The 17,746-nt window shown below is 40.3% G+C and overlaps 1 protein-coding gene across 2 annotated transcripts in view; it reads left to right on the top strand.

Moving 5' to 3' along the window:
• Positions 1-17,746, top strand: part of WDR70 (WD repeat domain 70) — a 280,280-nt gene that overhangs the window by 218,516 nt on the left and 44,018 nt on the right. For both annotated transcript variants that reach the window (XM_010853759.1, XM_010853760.1), the window contains exons 11-12: positions 13,427-13,526; positions 16,881-16,965. In XM_010853759.1, coding sequence (XP_010852061.1) covers positions 13,427-13,526; positions 16,881-16,965 — 185 coding nt within the window. The remainder of the gene's footprint in view (positions 1-13,426; positions 13,527-16,880; positions 16,966-17,746) is intronic.

The following is a 17,746-nucleotide window of genomic DNA, read 5'->3' as shown; positions in this document are numbered from 1 at the left end:
ACTGGCTGCCAGAGTTCACAGACAGCTGGGCAGAGAGTGGCTAAATCTGCTCAGCTGCCCGGGAAGCTTGGCGGCCAGGCTGAGGGAAGGAAGCATCGGCTCTCTTTGAAGGTCGGCTGCCAGTGAATCTCAGGCAGCTGGACTTCAAAGGGGGGACCGCCGGGCTTTCCCTCCTGTCTAGGCAGGTCATTCCACGGCACCGTGCTTCCGGTGTTGGCATAGTGGCTTTCAAGTTCCTCTTCAATTAAAGAGCTGAATTGAAAGCTGCGCTTGTGTCCACATTTGTGTTTTTTATGTGCTGTTGCCAGTCTAAGATCCTAACTCCTGTTACTCCAAGCTTAGGAGTTAAGATGGATGCAAAAAGGTAGCAGCATCGCACAGGGCAGCTCAGGAGATCCACAACAGTCAGTAGGATCTCCTCATTGCTAGCTGTGTCCTGTGTTATTTACCAAGCTTTAAATTACTTCAGGGACTCTCAGTGTGATCTTCTTGAGTAAAGGCTTGTCAGCGTATGCTTATGGGCTGAGTTGAGCTAGTGACCTGGAATTGGGTCTGGTCATGGACAGTGACTTTATCTGTTACCAAAAACTGTTGTGTTTGCTCACCCACTAGCCCGCCTTCACTGTCTTGCTGCACTTTCCCACCTTTCACCTTCAAATTCCCTTGGTGATTGAGGAGAGGACTGGCTTAATACGGAAAGAGCAAGGGTGCTACACAGAGTCCAGGTCCACCTTGGTTGCAAATGGGGGTCCGAGCTGAGGGAGACTCAAGTCAGAAGAGCCATGAGGATGTATGAGTACAGTGGTGGTTAAAGGTGCAGGTCCCAGAGCCAGGCTGCTTGGGTTCAAATCCTGGCCCTGCCACTGACTGACCACATGACCTTACCTTTCTGCACCACCATGCTCTCCCTGAAAAACAAAGATATAATAGTGCTTATTTCATAAGGCTCTTGGAGGATTTTAAGAGGTTAATACCATGCACCTAGGACAGTGTCTGCTGCTGCTGCGTCACTTCAGTCGTGTCTGACTCTGTGCGATCCCATGGACTGCAGCCTACCAGGCTTCTCTGTCCATGGGATTCTCCAGGCAAGAACACTGGAGTGGGTTGCCATTTCCTTCTCCAGTGCATGAAAGTGGAAAGTGAAAGTGAAGTCACTCAGTCGTGTCCGACTCTTAGCAACCCCATGGACTGCAGCCCACCAGGCTCCTCCATCCATGGGATTTTCCAGGCAACAGTACTGGAGTGGGGTGCCATTGCCTTCTCCCAGGACAGTGTCTAGGTCAGAGTAAATGCTATAAATTTAGCATTTACTGTATTAGCTGTATTATCATGTGCTACATCCCATTGACCGGGGCTAGAGGAGCTGAAAAATGACTGGTTTGTGATTTTCACTGCCCCTGTATGGATGAAAGGCTGGTAGCTTCTGCCTTAGATGGAATTTGTAATAACATTTTTTCCCAGAAATCCCTAATAGTGTAAAAAAAAAAAATGAGGTTTGAAGAAGAAAAAAGTTACTTTATGTTATCCATCTCTCTCCTTGCATTGCCTTTCCTGGGAGTACAAGGAGATGCAGTTCATTTAGAGCTATTATAGTAATAATCTGTGCAAACCCAAAACCAGCCTAGTTTAAAACACGGCTGCAAATGTAAATATAGATATATAAATAAGTAAAAAAAAAATGGTGTTTTAGTAAGGAGTACAGTTTCTAGAGTTAGATTCAGGGTTCCAATTTTTGCTCTATTTACTAGTCATATTCTTTGGGTAAGTTACCTCTCTAAGCCTCAGTTTTCTTGGTTGTTAAATGAGATGATAATTACAGGAGGCTTGTTTTAAGAATGAAATTAGGAAATTTTATGTTGCATCAAGTAGCAGTATGTTCAGTAAATGTACCTGTTATTATTATTACTATTGCCATCACCATTAGTGTTACAAGTTAAAATTATTGTTGAATCACAAGGAAGCCTTTTTAGTTTATATAACAATGATTTTTACAAATAGAGTGCCTCTCCCAAAGATTTTTCTTCTCTGTAGATCCAAGGTCAGCAAACTACAGGCCGAATCCAGCCTGCCACCTCTTTTTATAAATAAGGTTTTATTGGACCACAGCCTCATCCACTTGTTTACCGTCTGTGGCTGCTTTCATACTGTCACAGCACAAGTGAATAGTTGCAACAGAGACTTTACAGTCCCCAAAGCCTAAAATATTTACTGTCTGGCCTTTTCCAGAAAAAGTTTACTAACCCTTGCTCTAAATATATAGTTCCCCAATTAAGATCCAGAGAATGTTAATTCTGTTCATGTTAGTAAGTACTTTCTGAAAAGAAGGAGGGAAAAAAAAATGGTTCCATAGTGAAATAAGCTTTGGAAATGTTAGAGAAGTTGATTTATTCTAGGACTACTGCTTAAAAGACCCTGGCTTTTAATCTACTAATGTGCATTGTGAATCTTCAAGACAAGGCCATGGTACGCAAATAAACTCTGGTTTCCCAGGCTTTCTTGGCTATAGAATGACCCCCATCCCATCCCCCACCCCTACATCTGATGATGTTACGCACAACATCTTTTGGGAAACCCTGCTTTGAGACTTCTCTTTAGAAGGACTTTCTTCTTAAATCTTTCCTTTTGGTGACATAGGTGTATCCTCATTTAGAGAGCCACAAAATATCATATGAGATTCTGTATTACCTCATTTTTTCCCCCAGTAAACTTATACTTTGCTTAAAATTATAATAGTAAAATATACCAGATATTTAAAAGCTCTAATAAGATAACGGCCCCATCTTTAAATGAGTCTATATGATGTCTCAGAGGTTAGAAATGGAGTCTCCAAGTCCAAAGTTTGATTTCATGCTTTCTTGCAATCCTAAAAGCAGGAGTTTTTTGTAGGGCTCTAACGTTTATTTGCATCCAGATTTCTGAAGCATAAATCTCGAGTGCCTAACTGGGATACCAGCTGATCTCAGCTCGGGTTTATAAGAAGGGAGATTAATGTGAAGGTAACTTGTGCCCGAGCCATAAGGGGTTTGTTTTATAGACTAAAGTAAACACCTTGAATTTCAAGTTGCAAGCACATGGGGAGCCAGAAGATTCCAGAGCAGTGGCATCATGTTCTGCCTGTGACTCACAGAGCTCGTGGCTGAGCCTTCTGCAGCTGCAGCTTCCAGCTGGTCATCAGACAGAGCCCTAGGTAGTGGCACACTGCGTTCACCTGGTCCGAGATGACCAAACACATGAAATTGCAACATTGTCCAGTGACGAATGAAGGCTGGGCCATCTCGTTGCCAAATACAGTTGAAGAATAAATGCTACGGTCATAACTGTTTTCTGAAATCACAGGGGTTGCAGCAGTGAACCTGGACTGAGAGTGGAGAGTCCTGCTGACAAGTTCAGCTCTGGTCATACGCGCTCCCTCTCACTTCCTCCCACCCTCCCCTCACCCCTCCCGTGAGTGTCCTTATTATGGCAGAAGTCAGTTCTTAGTCATTTTGATGCCCTTTAAACCTGGCTTACGTTTGATGCAGGAAATGTTTTATGAAAGAATAAGAGGTCTTAAGTGTTTCTTCTCCTTTCCCAACTTGTGAATCATTGTAAGAAGATTCTACACTGTCTCTTCATTTGTCATCTCTATGTTGTGTGTATAATGGGTCCTCAGTAAACGTGATTGACGTTGTAAATATGGATCCTAAAAATTTTATTATTACAGTATTTTATGAGAGATGATAAATGGACTTTCCAGAAACCTTTGTCAGATATCATTGTCTTTGTCTTTATTTTTAAAAAATAAAGGAAGAGAGGTAGAGAGTGGAAAGGAATGAGGAAAGGGGACAACATCTTGGCTGGAATATAATTATCTGTTTTAAAAAAAGTTAGGAGCTTGGAAACTGTCAACTTGGTATGAAATATGTTGTTTCCTTGAAACATGCTCAAAAGTTCAGAGTTTCATTTGCTATATTTTTTATGTTCATCTTGTAAGCACCATGATATGTGATACATTACATATTATGCTGTACTCTAAGACTCATTGGAGTTCTTAGAGTTCAGATGATGAGCCTGGGAAAGAAATAATCTGAGGCTGACCTACTTGAAAGAAAGGATCAGAAATGTTATTCATCTGGTAACATAAAGAAAAGCAATTTAAGCACACAACCCTCCCTTCTGTGTTTCCCATGAATGAGCTATTTCCAAGTATTCACCTCTCTTACTCAAATATTGTCTTCTGGAATCATTGTCTTAGTGTCAAAGAATATATAGAAGAAATGGCTGCAACTGGATGAAAACACTCTACAACTATCTAGAGACAATAATTATCTCAAGCAATGCCAGCAAAGATTAAGAAACATTACTAGAGAGAACTTTTATTCTCACAGGCAGATGCAAAAAGGTGAAAGCGGAGTGTAATGATTATATAAAGTACAGACATGATACAGTTGAATTAATTTTAATTGTTGGTTTGTACAGTACTCTTGCCTGGAAAATCCCATGGATGGAGGAGCCTGGTGGGCTACAGTCCATGGGGTTGCTAAGAGTCGGACACGACTGAAGCGACTTTGCAGCAGTAGCAGCGGGACTAGTTTATGATGAACATTATTTGGTAGAGTGCTAAGGTAGGGGAGCAAGAATTAACCTTCTTAAAACTTTATTAATGCTCCTGTAGTATCACCTGACCCATAATAATGTTAGACACATATAATGCTTACGATCTGCTCCACCTTGTTCACATCCTTCATGTGTTGTATTAGTTAGCTTTTGCTGCATAAGAAACTCCCCTAGAACTTAGTAGCTTAAAACAACAAGCAGTAATTATTTCTCACAATTCTCTGGGTCGGGGGCAGATCTTCTGGTCTGAACTGGCTTGGCTTCTCTACTGCATCTGCACTTAACTAACCGCTCCGTCAACGCTGGGTACTCTAGACTGGCCTCACCAGCATGTCTGGCTATTGGCTAGCTGTCCGCTGGTGCTGTGGGATGACTGGACACATATCCCTGGTCTTCCAGAAAGCATCTTGTAATTTTTCACAAGGGTTCCAAAAGCAGCAAGAAAGCAAGTCCCTACATATATGCCTTTACAATTCTCTGCTTGTGTCTTGTTTGCTGATGTCCTCTGTTAGTTAGGGTTCTCAGAGAAGCAAATGTTAAGGCAGCATTAGATGCATAAAAGATTTGTTGCCAAATCTCCTGTAAGGGAAAAGTGTGTGGAGAGCTGGAGAGTATCAGGTGGTGATGCAGATCTGACTCCTGTGAAGGAGAGAGGGAGGCAACGAAGGAGGGCTGGCTAAGAAGAATCTCAGACTGCAGTACAGTTCTTTGAAAACTTTGGCCAGGCCAATGGGAACTCCTTGAGTCCAAGTCAACCCAAGGCTTGTTAGTCTGCTCTAGCTATACTGATATCCCAGTTAGCATGGTGGCTACAGTTGAGACTACTACTTTATTCAGTCTATAGTCAACAATCCGTTTTTGGAAGGACGAGAATTACTGCCCCACTGAGGAGCACTGTCCGTCCTCTGGCTACCTCTATAGTCAATTGGTTTCTGATCTGAAAATAGGGTCAGATATAGGAACAGAGCAAGAGATCATGATTTTTTTTTATTGAAATTACCATCTTTAGCCTCCTGCTTCTCTATTTCTCTCTCTTTTTGATTGTAGATATTAAGCAGTATCTTTGTTGTCTGCCCATCTCTTCTATCTCTAGGAATGCCATGTTCATACAGTATATTAATTTGACTATTGCAGAATCTTTTGGAGAGGTTTTATTGTCTAATTTTCTGTAATTGAAATGACTTTGTGGGAATAGCGAATTGAAAAGTACTTTTATATGACAGTTCCTATACTTTTGTATACATTATTCTCATAATCCTTACTATATATCTCCAAAGTCAGAGAAACAGGAGGAAATTATATTCAGTCTAGGCCTGTATTTTGGGGGTTCCCTGGTGGCTCAGAGGGTAAAGAATCTGCATGCAGTGCAGGAGACTGAGTTTGATCCCTGGGTGGGGAAGATCCCCTGGAGAAGGGAATGGCTGCCCACTCTAGTATTCTTGCCTAGAGAATCCCATGGACAGAGGAGCCCGGTGGGCTACAGTCCATGGGGTTGAGAGAGTCGGACACGCCTGAACAACTAAGCGTGCGTGCGTGCACGCACCCATCTATACTCATTCTGTTGTTTACTCTTGGCGTTTAAAAGAATCCTGGAACATTTTTAATACTGGTGGTATAGCAAGTAACCCTAACATGTGATTGAAAATATAGAATTGATTGGAATTGCTTGATTATCAGTTCAGTCACTCAGTTGTGTCTGACTCTTTGCGACCCCGTGGACTGCAGCACGCCAGGCTTCCCTCTCCATCACCAACTCCTGGAGCTTGCCCAAACTCATGTCCACTGAGTCCATGATACAGTCAGTGATGCCATCAAACCATCTTATCCTCTGTCATCCCCTTCACCTCCTGCCCTCAATCTTTCCCAGTCTTTTCCTTGGGGTTTTTTTTTTACCATCTTAATTATTTTTAATGTACAGTTCAGTGGTATTAAATACATTATTGCTTTTAAACTCTGTTTTAAAGACGATACAACATATTTTCACAGTTTTTCTTTATCAAGCAATTTCAAGGTAGAGAAATATGATTTTGAGAGTCAACCAAGGTGGCATGAGTCCTGCTAACTGACCTTAAGCCTAGAATGATTATTCATCCTCTCTGAATCTATTCCCTTATCTATGAAATGAAAAATGTACCTACTTTGCAAGGATTTACATGATGAATAAAAATAGTCTATGTAATACACCTAGCACAGTACTTGGAACACAGCAGGTTCACAATACCATTATTATCGGCCAACACTTATTGATTGTTAGTCTCCTTTCTAAGGACTTGACCTAAACTTTCTCATTTTATCTTTACAATAACCCTATGAGGTAGGTAGTGTTATTGATCCTCCTTTTTCCCGACTGTTAAGATAGCTAATAAGTGGTAGGGCTAGAATTCATACACTTGAGTAGTCTCACACCAGACTGTGGGACTAACCACTTTGCTTCCCTGCCTCTATTGCAAATGGTTTTTATCCTTGATCAAGGAATTAATGGACTAGGCTTTGGTGCTCAGAAATTAAGAAGTAGGAGCACATGTTAAATTGACTGACCGTCATATGCAGGCACTAGGCTAGCCATTTCAAAAAGACTTTCCCATTTCAGTTACTATTTAATCACTGTCTTTATCACTTCTAAGAATTCATGAAATTTTCTAGAACCCTACAGATAGAAGCTGCTTTATTTTGTTAATAGTGCAGCTCTAGTTTCCCAGGATTTTTTAATTGCAGCTCTCCTTCTGGAAGGTAGGTAATCACATTGTTATTTATAGAAGAAACACTAATGAGATGCTAGGTTGACAGATGATACAAGATACGTGGTACCTTTGCTTCAGTTCAGTTCAGTTCAGTTGCTCAGTTGTGTCTGACTCTTTGCCACCCCATGGACTGCAGCACACCAGGCTTCCCTATCCATCACCAGCTCCCAGTTCAGTTCAGTTCAGTCACTCAGTCAGGTCCGTCTCTTTGTGACCCCATGAACTGCAGCATGCCAGGCCTCCCTGTCCATCACCAACTCCCAGAGTCTACCCAAACCCACGTCCATCGAGTCGATGATGCCATCCAGCCATCTCATCCTCTGTTGTCCCCTTCTCCTCCTGCCTTCAATCTTTCCCAGCATCAGGGTCTTTTCCAATGAGTCAGCTCTTTGCATCAGGTGGCCAAAGTATTGGAGTTTCAGCCTCAACATCAGTCCTTCCAATGAACACCCAGTACTGATCTCCTTTAGGATGGACTGGTTGGATCTCTTTGCAGTCCAAGGGACTCTCAGGAGTCTTCTCCAACACCACAGTTCACAAGCATCAATTCTTCAGTGCTCAGCTTTCTTTATAGTCCAACTCTCACACCCATAGATGACCACTGGAAAAACCATAGCCTTGACTAGACGGACCTTGTTGGCAAAGTAATGTCTCTGCGTTTTAATATGCTCTCTAAGTTGGTCATAACTTTCCTTCCAAGGAGTAAGCGTCTTTTAATTTCATGGCTGCAGTCACCATGTGCAGTGATATTGGAGCCCAGAAAAATAAAGTCAGCCGCTGTTTCCACTGTTTCCCCATCTGCCATGAAGTGATAGGACTGGATGCCATGATCTTAGTTTTCTGAATGTTGAGCTTTAAGCCAACTTTTTCACTCTCCTCTTTGACTTTCATCAAGAGGCTCTTAAGTTTTTCTTCACTTTCTGCCATAAGGGTGGTGTCATCTGTATATCTGAGATTATTGATATTTCTCCTGGCAATCTTGATTCCAGCTTGTGCTTCCTCCAGCCCAGGTTTCTCATGATGTACTCTGCATATAAGTTAAATAAGCAGGGTGACAATATACAGCCTTGACGCACCCCTTTTCCTATTTGGAACCAGTCTGTTGTTCCATGTCCAGTTCTAACTATTGCTTCCTGACCTGCATACAGGTTTCTCAAGAGGCAGGTCAGGTGGTCTGGTATGCCCATCTCTTTCAGAATTTCCCACTGTTTCTTGTGATCCACACAGTCAAAGGCTTTGGCATAGTCAATAAAGCAGAAATAGATGTTTTTCGGGAACTCTTTTGATTTTTCGATGATCCATCAGATGTTGGCAATTTGATCTCTGGTTCCTCTGCCTTTTCTAAATCCAGCTTGAACTTCTGGAAGTTCACGGTTCACATATTGCTCCCACAGCCTACTCAACCTCATGTCCATCGCATTCGTGATGCCATCCAACCATCTCATCCTCCTTTGTCCCCATCTCCTCCCATCTTCAGTCTTTCCCAGCATCAGGGTCTTTTCAAATGAGTCAGTTCTTCGCATCATGTGGCCAAAGTTTTGGAACTCCAGCTTCAGCATTAATCCTTCCAGTGAATATTCAGGACTGATATCCTTTAGGATTGACTGGTTTGATCTCCTTGCAGTCCAGGGGAATCTCAAGAGCCTTTCCAACACCACAGTTCAAAAGCATCAATTCTTCAGCACTCAACTTTCTTTATGGTCCAACTCTCACATCCGTACATGACTACTGGAAAAACCAGAGCTTTGACTAGATGGACCTTTGTTGGCAAAGTAATGTCTCTGCTTTTTATATGCTGTCAAGGTTGGTCATAGCTTTTCTTCCAAGGAGCAAGTGTTTTTTAAATTTTATGGCTGCAGTCACTATCTGCAATGATTTTGGAGCCCAAGAAAATAAATTCTCTCACTATTTCCCCATTTATTTGCCATGAAGTGATGGGACCAGATTCCGTGATCTTAGTTTTTTGAATGCTGAGTTTTAAGCCAGCTTTTTCACTCTCCTCTTTCACTTTCATCAAGAGGCTCTTTAGTTCCTCTTTGCGTTCTGCCATAAGGGTGGTATCATCTGCATATCTGAGGCTGTCGATATTTTTCCTGGCAGTCTTGATTCTAGCTTGTGCTTCATCCAGCCCAGCATTTTGCATGATGTACTCTGCATATAAGTTAAATAAGCAAAGTAACAATATACAGCCTTGATGTACTCCTTTCCCAATTTTGAACCAGTCTATTGTTCCATGTCCAGTTCTAACTGTTGTTTCTTGACCTGCATACAGATTTCTCAGGAGGCAGGTAGTGTGGTCTGGCATTCTCATCTCTTGAAGAATTTTCCAGTATGTTGTGATCCACATAGTCGAAGGCTTTAGCGTAGTCAATGAAGCAGAAAGAGATGTTCTTCCGGAATTCTCTTGCTTTTTCTATGTTCCAGTGGATGTTGACAATTCAGTCTCTGGTTCTTCTGCCTTTTCTAAATCCAGTTTGAACATCTGGAAGTTCTCAGTTCATGTACTGTTGAAGCCTAGCTTGGAGGATTTTGAGCATTACTTTGCTAATGTGTGAGATGAGTGCAATTGTGTGGTAGTTTGAGCATTATTTGGCATTGCCTTTCTTTGGGATTGGAATGAAAAGTGACCTTTTCCAGTCCTTTGGCCACTACTGAGTTTTCCAAATTTGCTGGCATATTGAGTGCAGCACTTTAACAGCATCCTCTTTTAGAATTTGAAATAGCTCAACTGGAATTCTATCACCTCCACTCGCTTTGTTTGTGGTGATGCTTCCTAATGCCCACTTGACTTCGCACTCCAGCTATTTTTAAGCTTGATTATAACTAAGCTTAAAAATAGATTCTCAGTGAATCTGTTGAATCCCCTGTCTATTTAGGGGGACCTAGGGGTAGATTTGTGGAGAAGGAAATGGCAACCCACTCCAGTGTTCTTGCCTGGAGAATCCCAGAGACAGAGGAGCCTGGTGGGCTGCCGTCTATGGGTCTGCACAGAGTTGGACATGACTGAAGTGACTTAGCAGCAGCAGCAGCAGCAGCAGGGGTAGATTTGAGAGGACAGTTAGATGTTAGTACACCTAGTTTGTTAGATAGCCTAGCATTTGTCTCATCTTGCTCTCAGAGTTTGATTTTTGGTAGCATAGTTGCATTTCAGCAACTTTCTAAGAGGAGGTGCCGACTACAGACTGAATAAATGTGTGCTGTGGATACAAGGCAGGGAGATAGTAGGTTAAATGCAACTCAGTCACTTTGGGAATTGGAGGGAAAGAGTAAGAGTGAAAGGAAGATGTGTAGGGCATGTTATTTGCAAGATTAATAAACTATTTAATATGGAACAGAAAAATTAAGCCTGTTGACCACTGTCAAACTAAAATGTAGTAAGCAGAAATTTTAGGTCAGGTTGACTTGGCTCTAGGACCAGTTTTCTTTCTACTGAATTTTCCCCAGTTTTCAGCCTAGCAATTTATTTAAATTCTTTCATTTAAGATAGTTTATTCCACTGTTTTTATTAATTACAAAGCATGTTTTGATGCTTTTCAGGGTGGTCTTTCCTCTTGCACTGATAGTTACATATTAGTGTGATAGAAAGTTATTGGAATCTGCTGGATGTAAACTCATGGTTTACTCTATGGTTACTACCGTAGAGTATTTGGATTATTTAGAAATTACAGAAAATGGTATATTTTTAAGACTTTGAGGAAGACGTCGTATTTTTCTTTGAGATTTTGACAGTCTCTGTTAGAGAGGAAAAACTAGGATTAGCATAGCCAAAAGAAGGCAGGACCGACTCACAAGGAGATGTTAGAAGGAAGGGAGTCTTGGATCCAGTTTAAGAAAGGTGTTACAATTAGAGCCACCCAGACAAATGCACTCATGTTGCTTGTGTCGTAATGAGTTCCTCACTGCTGGAGGCTCTGTGACCATCTGCTCAGAAAGGGTGACTTTACCAGTTAGAAGTTTGTACTTTGTGATCTCAGAAAGGGCCTTTAAAACTAGGTTTTTGTGCTTGCATTTCCCATCTGTGAGTATTTGAAACTTGATGTTGTCCAAGTCTAAGATAAGGCACTTCTAAGAATCGGAAGCCTATGTAAAGGAGCTAACAATCTCAACTTCCTTAAAGAATGATGTACTTTGCCTGTGATGATTATAAAAGGTGTTAAAGGAGAAGTTGTAGCTTTAGATTTCCCATATTATGCCAGAAGTGTTTTTCAATCACATTGACTTTTTTTTCAAAATGTGGGTGTATTTTTCATTGCAGATTGTCCATATGATGTTTTATGCAAATTTAAGATCTCTTCTGGTTATCCAGTTTATTTCATGGAACAAAACTTTTGTTATTGGTTAAAGTGAAGTAAATGGGTATTTTAAAAGCCTTTTGAAATTTTTTCCAGAATAAAAAAAACTATATTCAGGTAAATTAAGATTTTACATATGGCTATTATATATCATTTCTGTATGATGAAATAAAATATTCATGCTACAACTGTTCTTGTCTGGATTCAGATGAGATGTTAACACTTTGCTTGTCTTTGCAAACAGGTTCATCCTAAATTCTTCTATAAACAGGGTGGCAGAGGTTGAGATGTTTAGATAGTATCACGGAATCAATGGACATGAACTTGAGCAAACTCTGGGAGATAGTGGAGGACAGAGAAGTCTGGCATGCTGTAGTCCATGGGGTCGCCGAGTTGGACATACTTAGTGACTGAAAAAAGTGAAGTTAATAATTGAAGAGCAGATTTGATATAAAAATCTCAATCAAAATGAAACTGCCTGTTTGCTCTTGGGTTCATGCTGAAGTTTCTATGATATGACTACTATGGGTTCTGTACCTTTTAATGTTCTGTATCCCACCTGATTGGTGTATTATATGTGCATATTCAGTCGCTTCAGTTGTGTCCAACTCTTTGCAACTCTATGGACTATAACTTGCCAGGCTCTTGTGTCCGTAGGATTTCCCAGGCAAGAATACTGGAGTGGGTTGTGATTTCCTACTCCAGGGGATCTTCCTGACCCAGTGATCAAACCCATCACTTGCATGCAAGATCAAACCCATCCATCACTTGCATGCAAGATCAAACCTATCTCTTGCGTCTCCTGCGTTGGCAGGCAGATTCCTTAGCAACTGCGCCACCTGGTAAGCTGTTAACAGTAACCAAGTCTCTGGGTCACCTACCTGTCTTACTAGTCTTTTATAGTCCAGGAAAAATATTTCTTCTTGTTTCTTCTTCCTATATCTAGAGTTACATTATTACAATCATTGATCTCATATAGAACTACATATCTGACTAAATGCTTCAAGTTGCTTAATCATCATTATTTTTGCCAGAGGCCCAGTCACACATTTGGTGATACAAGAAATAACAGTTTTGTAAAATAGGTGATATATAAACAATATAGTTAGCAGTATGAGTAAGGTCATAAGTAAGAATTTAAGTCAAGAACTTCCATTAGGTACAGGTACTTAAGGTACTAAATTCTCTGTGCTTAGTTTTCTAATCTGTACAATGAAGGGAATCTTGCAGAGTAATTGAGAACACCATAGGCAAAAGGTAGCAAAGGATATAGTGCCTGGGATACAGTAAGCACTGAGTAAGGTTAGCTCTCATCATTATCAACAGCCTTATCCTACATGTGCACCAAAGAGGGTTCAGTACTTATAGCTGTGTGCACAGTGTCTGACATATACTAAGAACACGATGTTATTTTTGCGTTAATAATATATTCATTAGTAATTTTTATTTATATTTATTCATTCAGATAACTATAGAAAATGGTTCCTAAAACTTTACAAGTATAAGAAGAAGAACTAAGTGTGGGGCTAATCTTGTGTTGCTCAAAGCTTGCTGAGGCAGTCTGAAAAATACCTCCTAACACTAGAACTTTAACCGTGTCTCTTCCTTTCTCTTATTAAAGCAAATAGATGTTTTAAAAGCCCTTTGAATTTTTCCAGAATTAAAAAAAAAACTATATTCAGGTGAAATTATAGCTGTTATGTACCATTTTCTGGATGATAACATAATTCTTGCCACAAAACTGTTCTGATTGGGATTCAGATGAGAAGTTAGCACTTTGCTTGTCTTTGCAAACAGGTTCATCCGAAATTCCACTATAAACAAGCTCATGACCCAGGCACAGATACTTCTTGCGTGACTTTTTCCTATGATGGTACTGTCCTTGCTTCTCGTGGAGGTAGGTTAAAAGCTTTCTTCTTGATGTGTTTCTATATGTAAAATGATCATATTTAGCGCTAACAAGTATCACACTAATATCTTAGCACTTAGTAAAGCTAGCTGTGCTTTTGTTAATGGCCTTTGCCAGTCTAGTTTTTTTCATTACAGTGTATTTTCAGCATGGCAGTATTCTTTTATTGGAAATTACCAAGTAAAATTTAGAAAATATGTACTTTTTTGCCAAAGTTTCGATTTTACCTCCAAATTTCATCAGTGTTTGGAACCTCTGAGGATGACCTCTGCTTCTACAGTATGGCATTTTGTAGATGATATTCTATATTCTTTCTATATTATTTTATAGTTCTGGGTCTGGTATTTCAAACTCTTCTATTTGCCGACCATTGATTTTTTTTCAGTTTAAACACTAACTCAATTTAGTTAATACAACGTTGTATATCTGGATGTTACTTTTTAAATAGTTACATAATCCTGTGATCGTATTGTATTGACAAGTTGACTTATCCATACTCGTATGGTTGAATGTAGGTTGTTTCTAACTTTTTGCTAAATCTTTCTCAAATGAATAAGTGGTATACAAGGAAATAAGAGAATAGTAAGGGTAGCTTATGAACAAAGCGTTACAGGGATGTGTGGAGTGTGCCTGAGAATCTTCTAGTAGGCTTATTTTTGGGGAGAGGAAAGAATCAGGCTTCAGTAGGTTGGAGCCATGTTATAGATGGCCTTAAATATCACATAAAGGATTCAGTGTTTATTCCATAGAGCAAATGAATCTAGCAATGTTATATTTATTCTCTCACATAGTTTATTCACATCATTCATTTTCACTTAACTACTGTATGTTGAGTAACCACTCTGAGCTAAGCATTATGCTAGGTGCTTGGTATAAACTGTGGACATCACAGCAGAGTTCCTTTCCTGAAAGAAGAAAAGACCCTGGTGCTGGGAAAGATTGAGGGCAGGAGGAGAAGGGGACGACAGAGGGTGAGATGGTTGGATGGCATCACTGACTCGATGGACATGAGTCTGAGTAAACTCTGGGAGTTGGTGATGGACAGGGAGGCCTGGCGTGCTGCTGTCCATGGGGTCACAAAGGTTTGGACATGACTGAGACACTGAACTGAACTGATAGGGTTTAGTGAAAGCGAGGAAGACAGACGTAGCACGGCTTTCTCCTTGGTTTAACTGGTCCGTGTTCCTTTACCCTTGGGGAATCCATTCCAATTCTTTCTTCCCAGGAAGTCTTATGTATTTTACCCTCACGTAATTTTAAAAATCAGAGCACATGTACATGTATTTTCTATTTATGGTATACATGGCAAAATGGATATGCATAAAAATGTATATTTTGGTTTGGCAATTCTAACCTATGTTTTGTTTTGTTTTAAAAAAACTTTTTGTTTCATATTGGAATATAACCAATTAGCAATGTTGTAATAGTTTCAGGTGGATGACAAAGGGACTCAACCATACATGTACATGTAACCATTCTCCCCCAAACTCCCTTCCCATCCAGGCTGCCACATAACATTCAGCAGAGTTCCCTGTGCTATACAGTAGGATCTTGTTGTCTAACCTGCTCTCTGAGTCCTCAGATGACTCTTACTTAATACCATATACTGTATTCTTTGTGGGTTTCCCAGGTGGCATTAGTGGTAAAGAACCCACCTGCCAGTGCAGGAGTCATAAGTGATGTGGGTTCGATCCCTGGGTTGGGAAGATCCCGTGGAGGAGGGCATGGCAACCCATTCCAGTATTCTTGCCTAGAGAATCCCATGGATAGGAAGCCTGGGGGACTATGGTCCATAGGGTCACAAAGAGTCAGACACGACTGAAGTGGCTTAGCACGTATGCACACGCTATACTCTTTACTTATAAGCAGTGATTTTTAGCCCAAGAGTATATCTGAATCTCCAGGAGGGTTTTTAAAATGCTAAGTGCACTACTTGAAAATTCTCACAGTCACTCATTCTTACATCTCTAGAGTGGTACATCCAAATCTCCTGGGTAGAGTGGGGAGAGACAAGGGGAATAAGAGAGGAGCATACTTTAAAAATTCTTCCTGTAGGGTTTGAAAAAGGTCAGCCCTACCCAGTTGGCTATTACTGCCTTAGAAGTATGAGATTAATTCCATTTCAGTCAAAGACATTTTAGTGATAATTTTCCTTTCCCCTTCCATCCTATACTAGCTATTGGGTAACATGTCATCAGCAGAACATGTCTGCTGTAGTCCATCATTTTCTTTCCTGGATGTATAGAATATGCCAGATGGACATTTCTCTGTTCAGCAAAGTCCCCAGGGTGTCGTGAGGTGCTCCTGCTAGCTTCAGAACCTGCCAGGCTAGCTAAACTGTTTAATACAGATTAATGTTTTCTTTTTGTTTGAGGATTGTGAGGATGGGTAAGCTTTTTTAAAAAGGCTGAAAGCAAAAACGTTCTTCCAGTATAAGCAGGTCTCTAATCCAGCCAGTTGTGGATTAGTGCACCTGCCAAAAGTTGGATTTCAGAGGCAGGGTCACAGGAGAGAGAATGGGGATTTTTTATTGAACTCTCCACTCACCTCACTTGCATCTGATACTAATTCCTTATTGGACCCCAGGGATGGAGGCAGGTCTCAGCTGTGGACACTGGGGAGCAAGAATAGCAAAGGTATTACTTATAAGAGTTCTGGCTTTCATTATGGACAGGAATTAGTTAGTAGCCTTATAGAAATATTTCAAAAGTGATTCTTTAAAGAATATTCATTATATTTTAAATGGCTTGGAAAAGCTGTACTCCCCAGCAAGGTGAAGAATGAGAGACAGAGATTGAGTTACCCTGCAGGGAACAGAATCACGTGGCTGACCTCATTAATGTTAATGGATATTTTCACCCACACACAAGTGGGAAAAAGAATCTGTTGTGAATTGCACTATTTTCAGTCCTGATGGTTGTTAAATTAATATCTTCTTAAGAAGTCAAGTTTTGCACAAATACACCACAGGGAAACTACCATCTGCTCTGCAGACAGTCACTCTTTAGAGATTCTCCAGGGTTCCTCCTAGCCTACAGATGCTACATCAATCTGGAAAGTAACTTCTAGGAGGCTAGTTCATTATCCTGTACCTTTCTACTGTTCTCAGGCTCCCCAGTTAAACAGTAAAACATGTTATGTGCATCTGCTTCCTTCTTCCTTCCCTCCTGCCTCTTTCCTTTCTCTCTCCCTCCCTCCCTCCTTCCCCCACCTCCTCTCATCCGTCCTATTCTTAAAGTTATATACTAAGTTTAGCAAATTCTAAACATGGAACTGGTTCTTTTTTGTTTGTTTGTTTTTGCAAAATTTATTTTCTGTCTTTTTTTCTCATTCCTTTATCAGGTGATGATACATTAAAACTATGGGACATCCGACAGTTTAATAAGCCACTCTTTTCTGCCTCAGGTCTTCCCACAATGTTCCCAATGTAAGTAGCATATTTTTAATATTTGATAAGCACAGGAGAATTGTAAAGTAACTTCTTCATCTTTATGTTAATTTATAGTATATGTCTTAGATCATCTAGAATAGGGACTAGAGAGTGATTGAAATAGGTTTTTTGAAAGATGCATTTTATTTTTCCTTTCATTTTGTACGTTCTTCAGAATATAAGATTTTATTTTTGAAGTTGAAATGATATATGTTCATGTGTTTGTGTGTGTGAATATATACATTGTGTGCACACATAGGGTCTTGAGATAGTAAAAACATTTTCAAGGATTGTTCTTTTGATAGTGTATAAATGACAGAGTAGGCCTGTCTTTATTTTAAAATTTGAATCCTCATACCATTAAACATTCAAAAAACTAAAATCATGGCATCTGGTCCCATCATTTCATGGCAAATAGATGGGGAAAAAGTAGAAACAGTGACAGATTTTATTTTGGGGGGCTCCAAAATCGCTGCAGACAATGACTGCAGCCATGAAATTGAAAGTTGCTTGCTCCTTGGAAGAAAAACTATGACAGACCTAGGCAGCATATTAAAAAGCAGAGACATCACTTTGCTGACAAAGGTCCATCTAGTCAAAGCTGTGGTTTTTCCAGTAGTCATATATGGATATAAGAGTTGGACCATAAAGAAGGCTGAGCACCAAAGAATCGATGCTTTTGAACTGTGGTGCTGGAGAAGACTCTTGAGAGTCCTTTGGACTGCAAGGAGATCAAGTCAGTCAATCCTAAAGGAAATCAACCCTGAATATTCATCAG

The sequence above is a fragment of the Bison bison genome, unplaced genomic scaffold (assembly GCF_000754665.1).
Source record: "Bison bison bison isolate TAMUID 2011002044 unplaced genomic scaffold, Bison_UMD1.0 scf7180017864331, whole genome shotgun sequence".
NCBI classification, from domain to species: domain Eukaryota; kingdom Metazoa; phylum Chordata; class Mammalia; order Artiodactyla; family Bovidae; genus Bison; species Bison bison.
Note: the sequence above shows the minus strand (reverse complement) of the source record. Positions and strands in the feature narration are given on the sequence as shown.